The 14,470-nt window shown below is 36.5% G+C and overlaps 1 protein-coding gene across 1 annotated transcript in view; it reads right to left on the bottom strand.

The window, feature by feature from the left end:
• eif3e (eukaryotic translation initiation factor 3 subunit E) overlaps positions 1 to 13,824 on the bottom strand; it is a 42,187-nt gene extending 28,363 nt beyond the window's left edge. The window contains exons 1-5 of the mRNA XM_015403383.1: positions 13,672 to 13,824; positions 9,728 to 9,845; positions 9,351 to 9,468; positions 5,157 to 5,199; positions 3,339 to 3,443 (exon numbers count right to left, since the gene is read on the bottom strand). Coding sequence (XP_015258869.1) covers positions 3,339 to 3,443; positions 5,157 to 5,199; positions 9,351 to 9,468; positions 9,728 to 9,845; positions 13,672 to 13,761 — 474 coding nt within the window. The 5' untranslated portion in view covers positions 13,762 to 13,824. The remainder of the gene's footprint in view (positions 1 to 3,338; positions 3,444 to 5,156; positions 5,200 to 9,350; positions 9,469 to 9,727; positions 9,846 to 13,671) is intronic.
• Positions 13,825 to 14,470: the final 646 nt, after the last annotated feature.

The raw sequence follows: 14,470 nt of genomic DNA, 5'->3' as shown, positions 1-14,470 counted from the left end.
TAAGTACATGCCATTTACCATTTACCATGTTTTCACAAAAGTGTTTAGTTCTTTCCATTAGTGTTTTCAACCTTTTTTTGTTTACCATATTAGATCAAATGATTGTTTTAGTAATTACATTGAGCTTGATATTTGCCATCATATAAATAGTTTCGTTGTTACAAAATAATAAGGTCTTGTTCTATATCCTTCAATAACTCTCTTGACTTGAAATTCTGAATTTCAATCTATTTCCCAAACAGCCTGAATAAAGTTTAAAGGAAACAGCTAAGTTTATAGAAAGCAGGACATTTAACATTTTCTCTTTTTCCTGGACACATTTATAATAAACTGATTGGAAATATGTGTTGGCCTGAACTATCAATAACAGATATCAAAACCAAACAATTGTGCTAACTTGTGGAAATGATCAAATAACGGGCTTTTGAATGGATTTCAAACAGAGAATGAAAAAAAAAAGTAAAAAAAAAAAATTTGTGTGGTATGGTGATGGTATACAAATTGTACAAATATACATTTGATATGACAAAAGCTAACTCAGAGACTCAGGCTTTTATTTTGACCTAGTGGTTGTGTTTGTTTTAAAGATTTATTTAAGGAAACCACGCAGTAAAGCCGTTTCAGTCCCAACTTTGGTAATTTCAGTGTCAATTTTAATGTCATTTTCCGATCACAGGCATTCATGCCGTCTAAAACTCATTGCAAACTGCCTCTAACTGTTGCTGCCAAGTCAAAAGTGATTTTATAACCAAGCAGAAAAGCTCGGGAGTCGTGACTGGGGACTCTGGCCGCGGTTCTAAAAATCAATAAGCTGTCTGGCAGGGCCCCACCCCGTGAGAAGACTACAGACAGATTATGCAGCCTGCCACTGTTCATTTGGCCCAATAAAAGATCCCACTCAAGTACTACAACAGCATGTGCTTAATACAGACGATGTGCAGGGAATTAAACAGGCAATAACTTAAGCTTTTACACATTTAGTTGTTTCCAAGTGTTACCAGCCTCTGCTGAGGAAGTATTTACATCTGACAGAACTTTAAAAAACAATCCATCAAAAATGAAGCTATAATGCAGTTCTGACTCAATCTAAGAAATTCCAATACCTAAAATAGCATATAAATAATTAATTCAAAGGTGTTGTTTAACAAAAACAAAATCAAAATAGGCTGGCAATTATTTCAGTTATGTTTAAAGGAAATTAGACATTTTACTATTCTAGGGGCTTCACATATTTTGTTTACATGTGTTTTAATTCATTTCTACAAGCATCACTGTTTAATTCTCAAATTATCTAAATTAGTAAGGATTTGTTAAACTGGAGCAGGCAGATATCGACACATTTTTGGTGATATTAAAAATGTTAAAAGGTATAATCATGTAGCATCTCAGAAATAATTTTTTTAATCCAAACTAAAAGGAATTTAAAATAAAACATTGATGAAAACTATGATAAAATAACTAAAACAATCACTTTCTGCATTGTAATGGATTACTGCTAATAAAGTAAATAAAATTACATTTCCTTAACTAACATTTTGATCTAAAAAAAAATAAATAAAAAAACATTTTTTTTGCTTACGAGAACAAATGCGTTTCAGTGCAAAAAGAAAATAGCTTCTTCTTTCATAAGTCAAACACAGCATCAGTCCCATTGCTTTTCATTCCAAGCTACAGTTTGGATAAAATCGTTCAAAGTTCCCAAATATAATACAGCTTTTTTTAGTGTTTTTTTTCTTTTTTTTTCTTACTGAATTGGTAATATGTGATTTGATCTACTTTAGGCTGTATTTTAGTTATTCCACATCCCAATACATACCAGCTCATTTATAACAGGGTTTATACAGGAATGACTAACTAATTAAATGCTTTTGAATACTCTTAGAAATTAATGTAATGTGATCAACACGTACCCATGACTCATAAATAAATATATATATGTGTGTGTGTGTGTCTGTGTCATCTTTACCGTCCACAAGTTGCAGCCATATCCCGAATTCCTTTTTTGTCCAGCCACTTTTGTTGAAATTTGCATTTTCCCTTGCCAAAGCATTGCAAAGCATCGTTTTGGACAGATACGCCCAGGTTTCACAAGCAACCTCCTGCCCACACCCCTCTCTCTCTCTTGTTGTGCCAACACAATCAAAGTATTTCTTATCGGCGCATGGTGCATGAATTATTGTATTTCCTGCAGGCTCACACTCACATTAAAAAAACACCACCTGCTGCTGCTGGACATCTTTTCTTCTTCATTCTTCTAGTGCCCTTACGTCTCTGAAGGAAAACTGGGACCCGATTGTCTGGTCTCACCGTTATTTATACGGACCAGAGTCGGGCCCACACAGCAGGTGGGCGTGGACTAAAATGTTCAGTGCTCGCACATGTGCGCAAAAGGAAGAACCCACTAGTGAGAGCCTTAAAGGGCGAAGCCTATATGAAATAGAAACACCGCCTCGCATAGTCTAAAATCCGGGACAATCTATTCGACTCGCTGGCATCCTCAAGCTTGTAAAGCTGTAAAGCTCAGGCTTTACGATCAACTCTAAGCAGTTCTGCGCAAACACGCGGAACCAGTTATATCTCATACATCTGACTAAATTATTTTTATAAATTTTTTTTAATTAAGCATTTTAAATGGCACTATAATCACATTTAATGAATTTTAATTTAAAAAATAAGTTCATGACTTGTAATGACCCACGGAAACAGTACCTTAACAGTAACCAGTACCTCTATCAGCTGAACACCAGAGCAAAAATACCAGAGAAAACCTGCCATGTTTGACAGGTGGAAAAAGGCACAAAAATATTGATTTTGTTTAACAGGATCAGTTGAAAGCTTCTAAAGCTTTGGGTCATTTTTGAGGTGGAAGTTCTAGTGAAACCTGAACAGAAATGATTTATAGAAAGTTTCTGACAAACTGAAGATTGTCTTCTTCCAGAATCTACAACTAGATGAAAAAATAATGCTTCAATTTGCAGCTGGCAGTAACTCTTTTTATGAATTTCTTTAATACGATCGGGAACTTTTTAATTGACTATAAAATAAACATGGTTTTTAAGAAGAAAAAAAAAGACAATTTTATTCAACGAATACCTTTGATTGTTTCTTTATTCTGTACCAAATCTGATGTTTTTAAGTGAAAGATGATTCAATTATATACTTTTACCTCTGTGAATTTCTGTCAGGTTATTGAAAATTTATTCCAGTAAAACTGATGTTCATATTTGAGGTAAAACTCGTCTCATTTCACAAATTGAGGGACGGGGACATTAAAGAGTGAAGCTGACTCTACTTATTATGATTAGAGTAAACATGTGTGATCAAAGCTGAGGACTTACCAGGACACGGAAGAAGTAGAGGTATTCTGCAGCACCAGAATAGTTCCCACACTCATACTGGAACTTGGCATATCGGTACAGGGTGTCCAAATACTCCTGACGGAACTTCAACAGAAACAGAACAGCTTTAATATCACAGGGAGAACGGGAACTGTTGTCAAACCAAGGAAAACTACATTGGATTCCATTCCTAATTTAAACATGGGCTGCTCCGTAATTACGTGCAGCTGTCACATGTATGGACGCTGCTGCTGAAAAGGGAAAAGTGTTGAGCAGTTTTCAGGAAAATCTCTGAGCTGCCAAGTGAGAAATTTATGCTATATTTTCTGAACTGCATTTAATACAATGAGTCAAAGCACCACCGTCTGGATTACTTGGAATGTAAAGTGACAGGCCAACGATTAGTGTTTGGCAATTGTAAAGCTGAAGGAAAATTGGTGTTTCAAAATTCTCAAAAATAATAATCTAGACAGCGTAGCATGAAGTTATATTCAGCTCCTGCTCTCTGTAGAACCAGCTGCTGCTGCCGTTCCAGCACATAATGATTTGGGACTTTTCTAGAAGCTTTGAATATCAATAGAGTGAAATATTTTCTCATTATGTGGAGAGGGTCTGTCAAGTCTTTGCGACAGATTCTCAGTTGATTTAGGGTCCGGACTTTGACTAGACCATTCTAACAAATTAACCTGCTTTAATGAAACAGCATCCTAAGGCAAACTGAGCCATTTTTTTTTCACTTTACCAACCTTTATCAGCTTCCCATCTCTACTGAAGTACAAAAAAAAAAAAAAAAGCTGTAAGGATATTGAGTTCAACATAATACGCAGGGTCAATTACCTGCATGCAGTTGTTCACACATATACCATAAAGTGTAACTCTAGTCTTGATTACTTAACCAGCCTGTTAGTTTAGGTGGATGGCATGTAGGTTTTCACTAGACCAAGCTTTCTCCATCTTTGGAGGATTTCTTTAAATTGAGTCATTCAAAGTATTCCTGTCTGAAATGCATTTAAACTGTGATTAAATCGAAGATTTTATCATTAGGTCACTTCTACAGGCGAGTGCTGGTGAACTGAGCTGAATATAAATGAATACTCCTCAGATTCCTAATCCTAAAAGGATGAATAATTAAAATAATTACAAATTTTCCTCCACTTTTACAATCATGATGCTTGTTCTGGTCAATAATTAAATAGAAATTTAAGAAGAACGCATCAAAAATACGAGGCAGTCGAGTGACAAAGTGTGAGGAACTACAAAATGTTCCATAGGTGGGATTTCACTTTACTTCCAAATCTGCCAAGCAGCGGTCATACTTATAAATGCAGCCAGAGCAGACGTGTATTCCTTCATATGATGGTGATTGGTGATGTGCAGTAATGTAAGCAGTACCCACTGATGTAAGAAACCCCAAAATAAAGCCTTTGCAAGGACAGATGAAGAGGCCCAGGGCCGGAACTGGGTGGAGGAACACTGAGGATAGCATGCAGGTCAGCAGGATACTGGAGTGGGACCGGACCGATGGAGGGGAGGGGAAGCGGCCCAACATCATGGTAAATATAGAACCTCCGGCATTTTTGCGGCTCTATCCACGGGTTCCGAGCTATTCCGTTTATTCTTAACAATTCACCACAGAATGTAAATGTCCGCAGAATTTGTGCAAGCCATACAAACCCCGAAAATGAGTTAAGGGTTTTGGGAAGTAGTTCTGCTTTTCCCTGTCCCTCCCACTTTGCCCCTAAAATGACCATGGGTTCACCCAGGAGCCATGGGAAACGCAGTACAGAAGTGAGAAGTCAGCAAATCGGGTGAACTTACGTTGTGCTTTTCTTCCAAATAGTCAAAGAGCATTCGTCCATCTCTGGAAAAGAAAGAAAAGACAGTTCCTTCAGTTAGAGGCAGTTTAAATGGAGCCGCCATTTGGCCGGAAATCTGCTGTTTAAAACCTCATCCAGGTATTCTGTTCAACTTGTGGTCGAAAGCAAGAGGAAAGTGTTCAAAAATGTGTGATGAGCCATTTATTAGATTCGGTTTGGCTGGAAGTTTTTGCATGGTGAATAAAGTGAGGACTGATTTCTTAGCGCAGCCTCTGAGTCTCTCTGGGTTTGTCAAAATCAAGGAATGCACTGGCTCTTCGACACTGTTGTATCCCAGATGCATTTTACTACTTCGCCTTTGACCAAGAATCTATTTATGTGGACACCGCACTCAAACTATGTGTCTTTCTAGAGTAAATTCTGTTTTATAAAAGGGGAAAGTGTGAGTGTGCATTCACTGGCACGTATGTGTGGTGTGTTAAATGAATTTCACTGGGGCCGAGGCATTCCTCTCTGTTGCAGGCCAGGTTGAAGCAGCAAGAATGCTCAGAGGTTCAAGATCTAGGGGCTCCTCGCTGCTTTGTCCAATGTGTGGAATGGCGACCCGCTGGGTGTTTCAGAACAAAGATTCCAAAGATTGATTAGAGACAGCAACGTCTGCCATAGATCTCTCTGCACAACCCATTCCATGATCCATCAGGACCATAAACTCTGCTACGGATTTGTGCTGAGATTTAAGGGGCTATCCACACTGAGAAACAGAACCATCACACATTTGGACAGGGAAAAGAAACTCGTGTCAAAACATCTACAGAGCGCTGCTTTGATAATCCTAATGATGACTGAGGGCGGGGTGCTTTCAGACAGCAGGTTTTAATAAGTGGATTTTAAACCCTCAAAATGATCGATCAGAGTTCCTCAGGTTCACAGTCATTGGAATAAAAGTAAGAAGCAGACTAACCAACCTTTTCTAGATTTATTGTCAAAATAACTGTAGCCCCTCCCCCACCTGTTACTACACAAGCCTAATCAGCAGGCTAAGAACAGGGAACCACCCTTTGTCATCTTACATCCCTCAATTAAAGGAAGCCAGATGATGTTACACTTTTTGGTCTTTAAAATGTTTTTTTTGTTTTACTCATGTGACAGCATTTTTTTCTAAAGTTTGTTAAAATGGCTTATTTTGACAACCATACCACAAAAAGCTATCATATGTGGACATAATGTATACATATGCACCATTTTCTTTCTTTGGCACCTTCTTCTTCTTTTATTGACTATTTGAGGTGATGTAACGAGTAAATTTCTCCACTGTGAGATCAATAAAGACAAACACTCATTCAATTCCCTCTTCAACATAACATATTATTTCAGCTAAACAGAAAATTTGCCTATTAAGGCAAAATACAGCGGAAAGCTATAAGCTACGTGTCAGTTTAACAGGCGACTGCTGGTTCTACCTGAGCACAAAGCCCGGCTAATAGTATTAGCTTATTATCCTCCCAGAGCTGCATTTCAACATTTCAACACAGAGAAGTTCAAATACTTGCACATTAAAATTATGAAAATTAAATGCCTTCTGTTTTATATGTCCTTGTTCTACAGCTTTGCCAACAAATACACATGATTTTACCCATAGCGTGATAATAAGGAGCATTCTTGCTGTCTTGCATCATAAAAAGGAAGCCATGTGATGTAACACTTTTTATTTGTTTGTTTTTTGGTTTTATTACTGTGAAAGCATCCTATCTGTTCTAAAGTTTGATAAACTTGCTTATTTTGACTGAAAGATACAATTTATCTCTCACCGATGATAGATGCCAGTGATTAACAAACATACCAACTAAATCAGTTGGCAATAGTGTTTATCTACACAAAAGTATATACCAAACAATAACACAGTAAGTTGATCAAACTCTTAGTGATTTTTGCAACTATAGTGCATGTATTCAGTCGGGATTTTTTGTATTGATCTGATATCAGCCAAAGACATGCTTCGAAAGCCTGGATATAAAAAAGCCGATAGAAACACTTCGCTCCTATCTGCTCCTGTGTAAAGGTTATGAAACCAGTTTGTTAATAATAAATTGGTCAGTGGTTCTTATAATTGCATTTGAATATTTTTCTGAGTAAAAAAACATTAGCAACCTTCTAACGCTCCAAACTACAAAATAATTAATCAAAGTATGTATGATTTGCTTTGATATTGTATAGGGTCAATACTCACAGCTGCAATATGGGTATTGTATTGGAAATAAAAAGTTGCATCCAGACACATATAGTATTCAATAAACAGACCATTCACTGATTAGAATATAAACATAAGTTTGACAAGAACATAATCAAAGAAACATAACAGAAGATTTAAGAGCTGAATAGTCTGTTGCTCTGCAGAAACACCACAGTGGTATGAGAATACCCTCAACATTAAATAAAACCCAGCTTTTTGTAACCAGAGTAATCAATAAACCTACTGGAATAAAATTTGCTTTTTGCAAAATGTATGTTTTCAATGTTCAGCTGAATTAGTCCACAATTAAATAAAAACTAGAAAAGATCAAGGAAGAGCTTGAATTCATCCCAGATTGTTGAGCAGTAGGTTACGGAGCAGGTTCACATAATGCTAATGTCATCAAAACTCAATCATTTAACCCCTTAGCTTCCACCTTTTTATAGCTTGTGCATTAACAAATTGTATACCCAAACGCCATAGGCTAGTAACCTAATATAAATAACACATGCATGTGATGTTCCTCATTTGAAAGGTACACTTTTCTAGTTTCTGGAGATATGTTTACAAATTCTATATTTTAGACAACTTCTAGCATGTCCAAAATGATATTTTTTTTTATCTTGCGTAAAAAATTTAACATTCTATATCTTGGGTTTTAACTCTTAACACCCACATCATTTTGGGTAATCCTCACCTATTTTGCATACCCAAATAGAAAAGCAAATAACTGAGGAACTGTAAGCCCAAACTACATGTGTGATACATAATTTTCTGCTTTTTTGAACAGCAGAAAACATGCCTGAGAATAGGCATGTCTCATTTTTTTACATTTGTTCTTCATCATGTCAGCCACAACTGCAGAATATTTCAGAGCTCTAAGTATAACAGTTCCAGAGCTGTGGGGCTTTCAACTTTTGGTGTCAGCAGTGTTTCTGAGTTGTTAGTTGTAAATATTTAAAAACAGTCGCCGGCCACCGGGTGGATTTCATAGTTGACCTCTACAACTCACTTCGTTTGTTGTTTATGGTCTTGACAAAAATTGAGTAAAATTTTATATCTCTAGTCAGAAGCATTGCGAAACTCAGACCCTTTTTGTGAGAAAAGGGCTATTTGGCACAATTAATCAAAATTAGATTTGAATTATCTGACTAATTTGACCATAAATAAACGCATATCTATATATAGCTTTATGCTAATTTTCATTCAGGCGCTTCCTTTTATAATATTTCAAATTTTCAGCTTTCAGAATTTTTACTGCATTTTCTGTGCCTATTTAATTATTTCTCCTCTCACTCTTTACGCACACTAAACCCTACACTTCCAATAAAAGCTCATATCATTGGCTAAGATGCCAATTAAAACTGATTTGTGGAGTTGCAGCTGGGCAAAAACTACAGCGCCTTGGAATTCCGTTTTTCACGTGCTGGGCGTTTCCGACGTATTGTGGATACTGAGAAAGGAATTTATGTTTAACTTTGGGAGCAAACACATTGGTGAATAAGCCCAAATAACGTAGATAACCTAAAATGGCAGGCATAAAAAATTAGCTTTTATCAACTTTATTTTTACTTCTAAGCTTTGGTAATTATAACATGTGTTTTTATTTCATGGGAAAAACAAGTGGATATAACTTTTTGTTGGAGTGTTACGGTCAAACTGAGCCCCTTTATGCCAGGATGGAGCGTGTTGTGGAATGCCACGAGACGAAACCAAGGTAAGAAGTGAAAATGATGAGTTCTAATTTGATGACAGATTATTTGTTATTTGTGTTTGTAGAGTATAGTTGGTTTATAGTTTAATTGATGGGTGTTTACTTTAGGATCACCTGATCCTAAAGAGAAACAACATGTTGGGTTTTGTTAACAAATAAGCTTGCCATTAGATGCAGCACATCCAATGTGATGTCAAAATGACCTGGGACTGGGCGGTGGGAGCTGAGGGGTTAATATTAATAGGCTTTACCTGGTGGACTGCATCTGCCTTGTTGTCTCTGGATCTTCAAACATCTTCACAATGGGCTCCGTCTCTCCCTGTAGCTGCTTCAGCTGGGCCACAACCTCCGTCCTCTTCTCTCTAAGAGCTGACACGAAGATGATAAAGACAGATATTAGTTACAGCAGCATCATAAAGCAGCATGGACACAGTCTGAACTCCAGTACCGAAAAGCTGTAAAATAAAAGTTTACTGCTAAGTCGATGGCGAGTGGAGTGAGTGGAGCGGAGCAGAAGCCTTTTTATTATGTCCATCTAGCAATAATAAGTGAACTGATTGATTCTGAGGGTGTTGGCTACAGGGAAAAAGGGATAAGCTGTGTGTATATAAGAAGCATCCAAACTCACTCTGGGGAATTTCCGTGTCAGAATAGAGGTTCCTGTAAACATCCATGGCAAAGTCCACCATGTTGGTGTCACTGAGGAGATCCAGTTTCCCACGAAGAAGTTCCTCCTCATTGTAGATCTGTATACCAAGAAAATTCATACTTATTTACATGATATTTGAATAAATAACAAAAATTGGTTATCTTACAGTCCAGTCAAAGATGGGATTATTCATACCACAGGAACATTTTTGTCTCTAAGTTTATTTTATTTAAACAGCATGTAATTTTTTGTATGGAAATAGCACAGGGCTCTCCCCAAAGAGTGTGTACAATAGGTAACCCTGTCCAAAGATATTTCTGCTTTTATTGAAATCTAAACAAAAAGTGTGAATAGAGTGCATATTTTATTTAAAAAAGATTATGCAGAATCAAAAACCTCAGAGGACGTTTTTGGAAGCCAAAGGCGACACCTAGACAAATCAATGGGATGAGGAGAGAGATGAAAATCAATCTTAAGATCAACACCAAGGCCATTCTGCTGAATCTGGGGTCTGCTGACGGCAGCGCCTCAATGCAGACCTGCGATCAGGAACTGTCATTTAAATCTCATATCAAAGAGCTTTCTAGAATTTCCATCCTTCATCTCCAGAACATTGCAAAAATGAGAAATATCCTGCCATGGGGTGATGCTGAGAAACTAGTCCATGCATTTATTACTTCAAGGACTACTGTAATACTTTACTATCAGGAAGTGCACAAACTGCAGTTAAAAGCTTTCAGCTGATCCAAAATGCTGCAGCAAGAGTTCTGATGAAAATTAAAGAGATCATATTTCTCCTACCCTAGCTTCCTGTTAAATCTAAACATATAAAGCCTTAAATGGCCAACTCCATCATATATCAGAGATCCAATTGTACTTCATTATTCCTACCAGAGCACTTTGCTCTCAATCTGCAGGTTTACAAGTTGTTCCAAAACTTCTAAAAGTAGAATGGGAGGCAGATCTTTTGTTTACCAGGCTCCTCTCCTGTGGAACCAACTACCAGTTTTGGTCCGTGAGGCAGACACCCTGTCTACTTTTAAGTGCTTAAAACTTTCCGTTTTGTTAAAACTTATAAGAGCCTTGGTGATGCGAACCCCTATTTCATCATTCTGCTTCATTCTATCTCTATTCTCCTGACTTTATACTCTCTCTCTGTTTTTTCTCATCTCAGTAGCTTCATCTGGTCTGTTCCTGTTTGGCTGTGACACCATCCCGGAGAGAAATATCAGCTGGGCGGCTGCCATCAACACCTTCATTTATAGATGATGGAGCTTGGCCTGTTTTTTCATTGTAGTGCTGTTTCTCTTACTATGACTAATTGGATGTGCTCTCTACCATTATCTGACATGGGAGCTGGGTTAGAGCTCACCTGCCTAGCTGTTTCTTTCCTGTACAGGTCAACCTGTAAATTATCTTTTTCACTGAAATTAGCCGGTTAACCCAGGTTTTTCAAACGTCGGTAGACCAGCTTGCAATCGGCATTTGGCTCCCTTCCTGTTGCCAAGACAAAGCTGGGCCTAACCCCAACTGACGAGTTGGGTGGCCTCTGTCTACCCGCAGGTGCATGTCTGGTGACAACTTAACGCTGGGTTAGCGTTGTTGATGCCACCAGTGGGAAAGTAAACAATGGAGAACAAAATGTAAGGTAGCAGATCTTGTAGGTAATAGGTCAATTCAGTCTGTAGAAGTAAAAATCAGGTAGAAACAAACTCCATGTCTTGCCAACGCATGTCACACTTCTAAGGTGTGAAGTACGCATCATTTTTTACATTATTTGCCATTAAATAAACTCCCAGGAACATACTTTCATGTTATAATGTGACAATCTGTGTTAGGGAGTGTAAATACTGTAGCTGGTAACAGTCAGACTCAGAGGATTGTTGACAGAATTTCCACCTTAAGAGTTTTCTATGACTTTTTTTAATCACATGGGAAAAAAAATAATTATTGTAATTGTAGGGAAGGATAACCCAAGCTGGTAATAAAAGATGTTCTTACATCCATTCATTCTCTAAAGGAAAAAAATACATGAAACTATCTAATCCTCCGACCAAGTAATGACTTAAACCAAAACTTTCTGACAACATGAAGTAGGGTAAAAAAAAAAAATGTAATTTTATTTACAAAAAAATAAGAACCTATTGATATCAATTCTGCAAAAACTTGAAAACTAATTCTAAGGCTTGAGACCATATCACTTCAGAAGGGGTAAGCCGTGGCCAGCAGACCACATTGAAGCCTTTATCAACAAACTGATTCCAACTCTAAACTGGTGCTCATTTCACATTGAATTATCGCGTTAAGATTGAAAAAAAACCACACGTTTTTAGCAGGTTACTTTCAATCTTAACGCAATGATTCAATGTGAAATGTGGCCTTCTTGGCTTGCCATACCTCAGCACCAGCTATATGAATTTTTCTACCAAGAGAAATCACATCCTTTAGATTAAAAAACAAACCAGACCAAAGCAGTGAACCATCTATTCTACATTCAACAATCTGAACACAGTAAGAAGCATGCTTAGCATCCTGGATATTAGTTTGAATTTTTTGACTGTTAAACTTAAAACACAAATTCAGTACAAGCATTGTTCTTTACATATTAACATGTCAGACTGTTGCACAAATGAGTTATGCAAGAAGATGATGATCCAAAGCACCTTAGCAATCTACCTAATCAAATAAAGGTTTGGAGTGGCCTAACCAAAGTAAAGGTTTAAACAAGACTAAAATAAAGCACATGGCTGTAAACAGGCCTTTCATGATCATTATCACGCAGGATTTAAGAACATGTCAAAACTAACCTCAAAATTACTACCTGAAGCCATCAATTAAATTGTACTGATGTTGATAATTTTGCTTCAGGTAGCATGATGAGTTTTGATTTGTTTTTCTTCAGAGTATTTTATCTCAACAACATTTTTATTAATTGCATTCTGGTCAGTAATTCGTGTTTTCTTTATTTATTTACATATATATTTTTTTGTTGAGAAAATTAAGTTAGTATTAGCAATACTCTCATTTCCATTTCAAAAATTGATAGTGTAATTAATTAATATTTCTTCTTTTAGATCTTCTGTAGGAAAATACAAGGAAAACAATGGTGTTAAACATGGATTCAAACACCCAGTCTGATAAATGAAGGATAAATTAGCTAGCCTGGTTAGCATCCCGGTTTAAGCCAAAAGCTTTGCTCTGAAATAAGCTGATCATATACGACGATATATATAATGGTTTATATGTTAACGCGCATAAACCGAGTTAGTCAAGGCAAAACAGACCAGAAAATGTTCGCAAACTGCTGGCAAATGTAGGCAAGCTAAAATTATTGGAACATCACCCAGCAGTAGGGGAAGGTAACACAGAAACCGCTACATTTGGGAGCTTTTTTTTAACACTGTTTCGTTACCCAGAATATCCTACTAGGTCAATGACAACTCATGTAGAAAACTGTACAAAGCCCAGATGAATATCTGAACACAAACATAATACTTCGAAGCACGAAAAACATCAATTGTAGCAAGCTCACGTTGCTAATGCTAACGTAAAGTTAGACGTTACAACTTTAAAAGCTTCCGTTTAATTCCCTTCACATGTACATCAGGGGAATACAGCGTACGCTCTAAACTTAAAATGTGTTGTTCATGTCTAATAAATGTATCCATCTCAACATTATTTTCATTTTTACATATTCATTTTTAGTTATTTATGTCGTATATACTTTATAACCACGTAGAAGAGATGAACTATGCTTTTATTTTGAAAAAAGCTTCCCACCCTCTTCCGCCTAAAATGGAGAGATTTTACACGCGGGAGGAAAATGTGCTCATCAACTCCTTAAGGTTCTACGACTGCCAAAACATACATTTTGATAAGAGTAAAACTTGAAATACAAGTTTCATGGTTGATTTGTTTCATACCTCTTTGACCGAAAGGAACTCCAACAGAGGGAAAACGAGATGCCGATCCAAAAAGTGGGCTATCTTAGTGGTTAGGTCGTACTCCGCCATCTTTGCGCCGGGGAAGAGGAAGTGGAAGTGTGATGCAGCTGTGTACAGAAGCGCTGACCAATCAGGGACACCCTGAGCATCCTTAGGGAGGACTAACCAAAAAAAAAAAGAAAGATATTGTTCTGTTATGACCGAAATATTCTTTTGTAAAGGGGTAAAGGGGACATTATCCTTGAAGTCATTTTTTTCCTTTCTTTTTTTTTTTTTTTTTATCAAAATTCTTTATTTTAAGAGTACACAACCTTATGGAAGATGAATTATAGGACCAACTCTGCCATATTTAAAAATAAATACAGAAATAAATAAAAGCTCTATAAATAAATAAGCATACAATTAATTGCCCCCCAAAATACAATAAACAAATAAATGTAGGTAGAAATTAAATTATACAGTAAGACATAGGCAAAAATGCATACAGAAATGTAAAAACAACAGGCAGAAATAAATAGTGTTGAAGAAATAAATAGGGTAAAAAAATACAAAGGAAGAATAAAACAGACAAAAATATTATCACATGCACATAAATTAATACTTGCAAAAATAAGTATTCAATAAAGTTGAAGATGATAACGGACAATAAATAAGGAAATTATTACAAAGGAGAATAAATAAATTAACGAATAAATAAATTAAAAGGGATATACCGGTATACATTTATGTCTCACTGTATAATTTATCATTATACTTTATAATATATATATATATATAT

This window comes from Cyprinodon variegatus, unplaced genomic scaffold (genome assembly GCF_000732505.1).
Source record: "Cyprinodon variegatus isolate N-32 unplaced genomic scaffold, C_variegatus-1.0 Scaffold1488, whole genome shotgun sequence".
Taxonomy (NCBI): Eukaryota; Metazoa; Chordata; class Actinopteri; order Cyprinodontiformes; family Cyprinodontidae; genus Cyprinodon; species Cyprinodon variegatus.
Note: the sequence above shows the minus strand (reverse complement) of the source record. Positions and strands in the feature narration are given on the sequence as shown.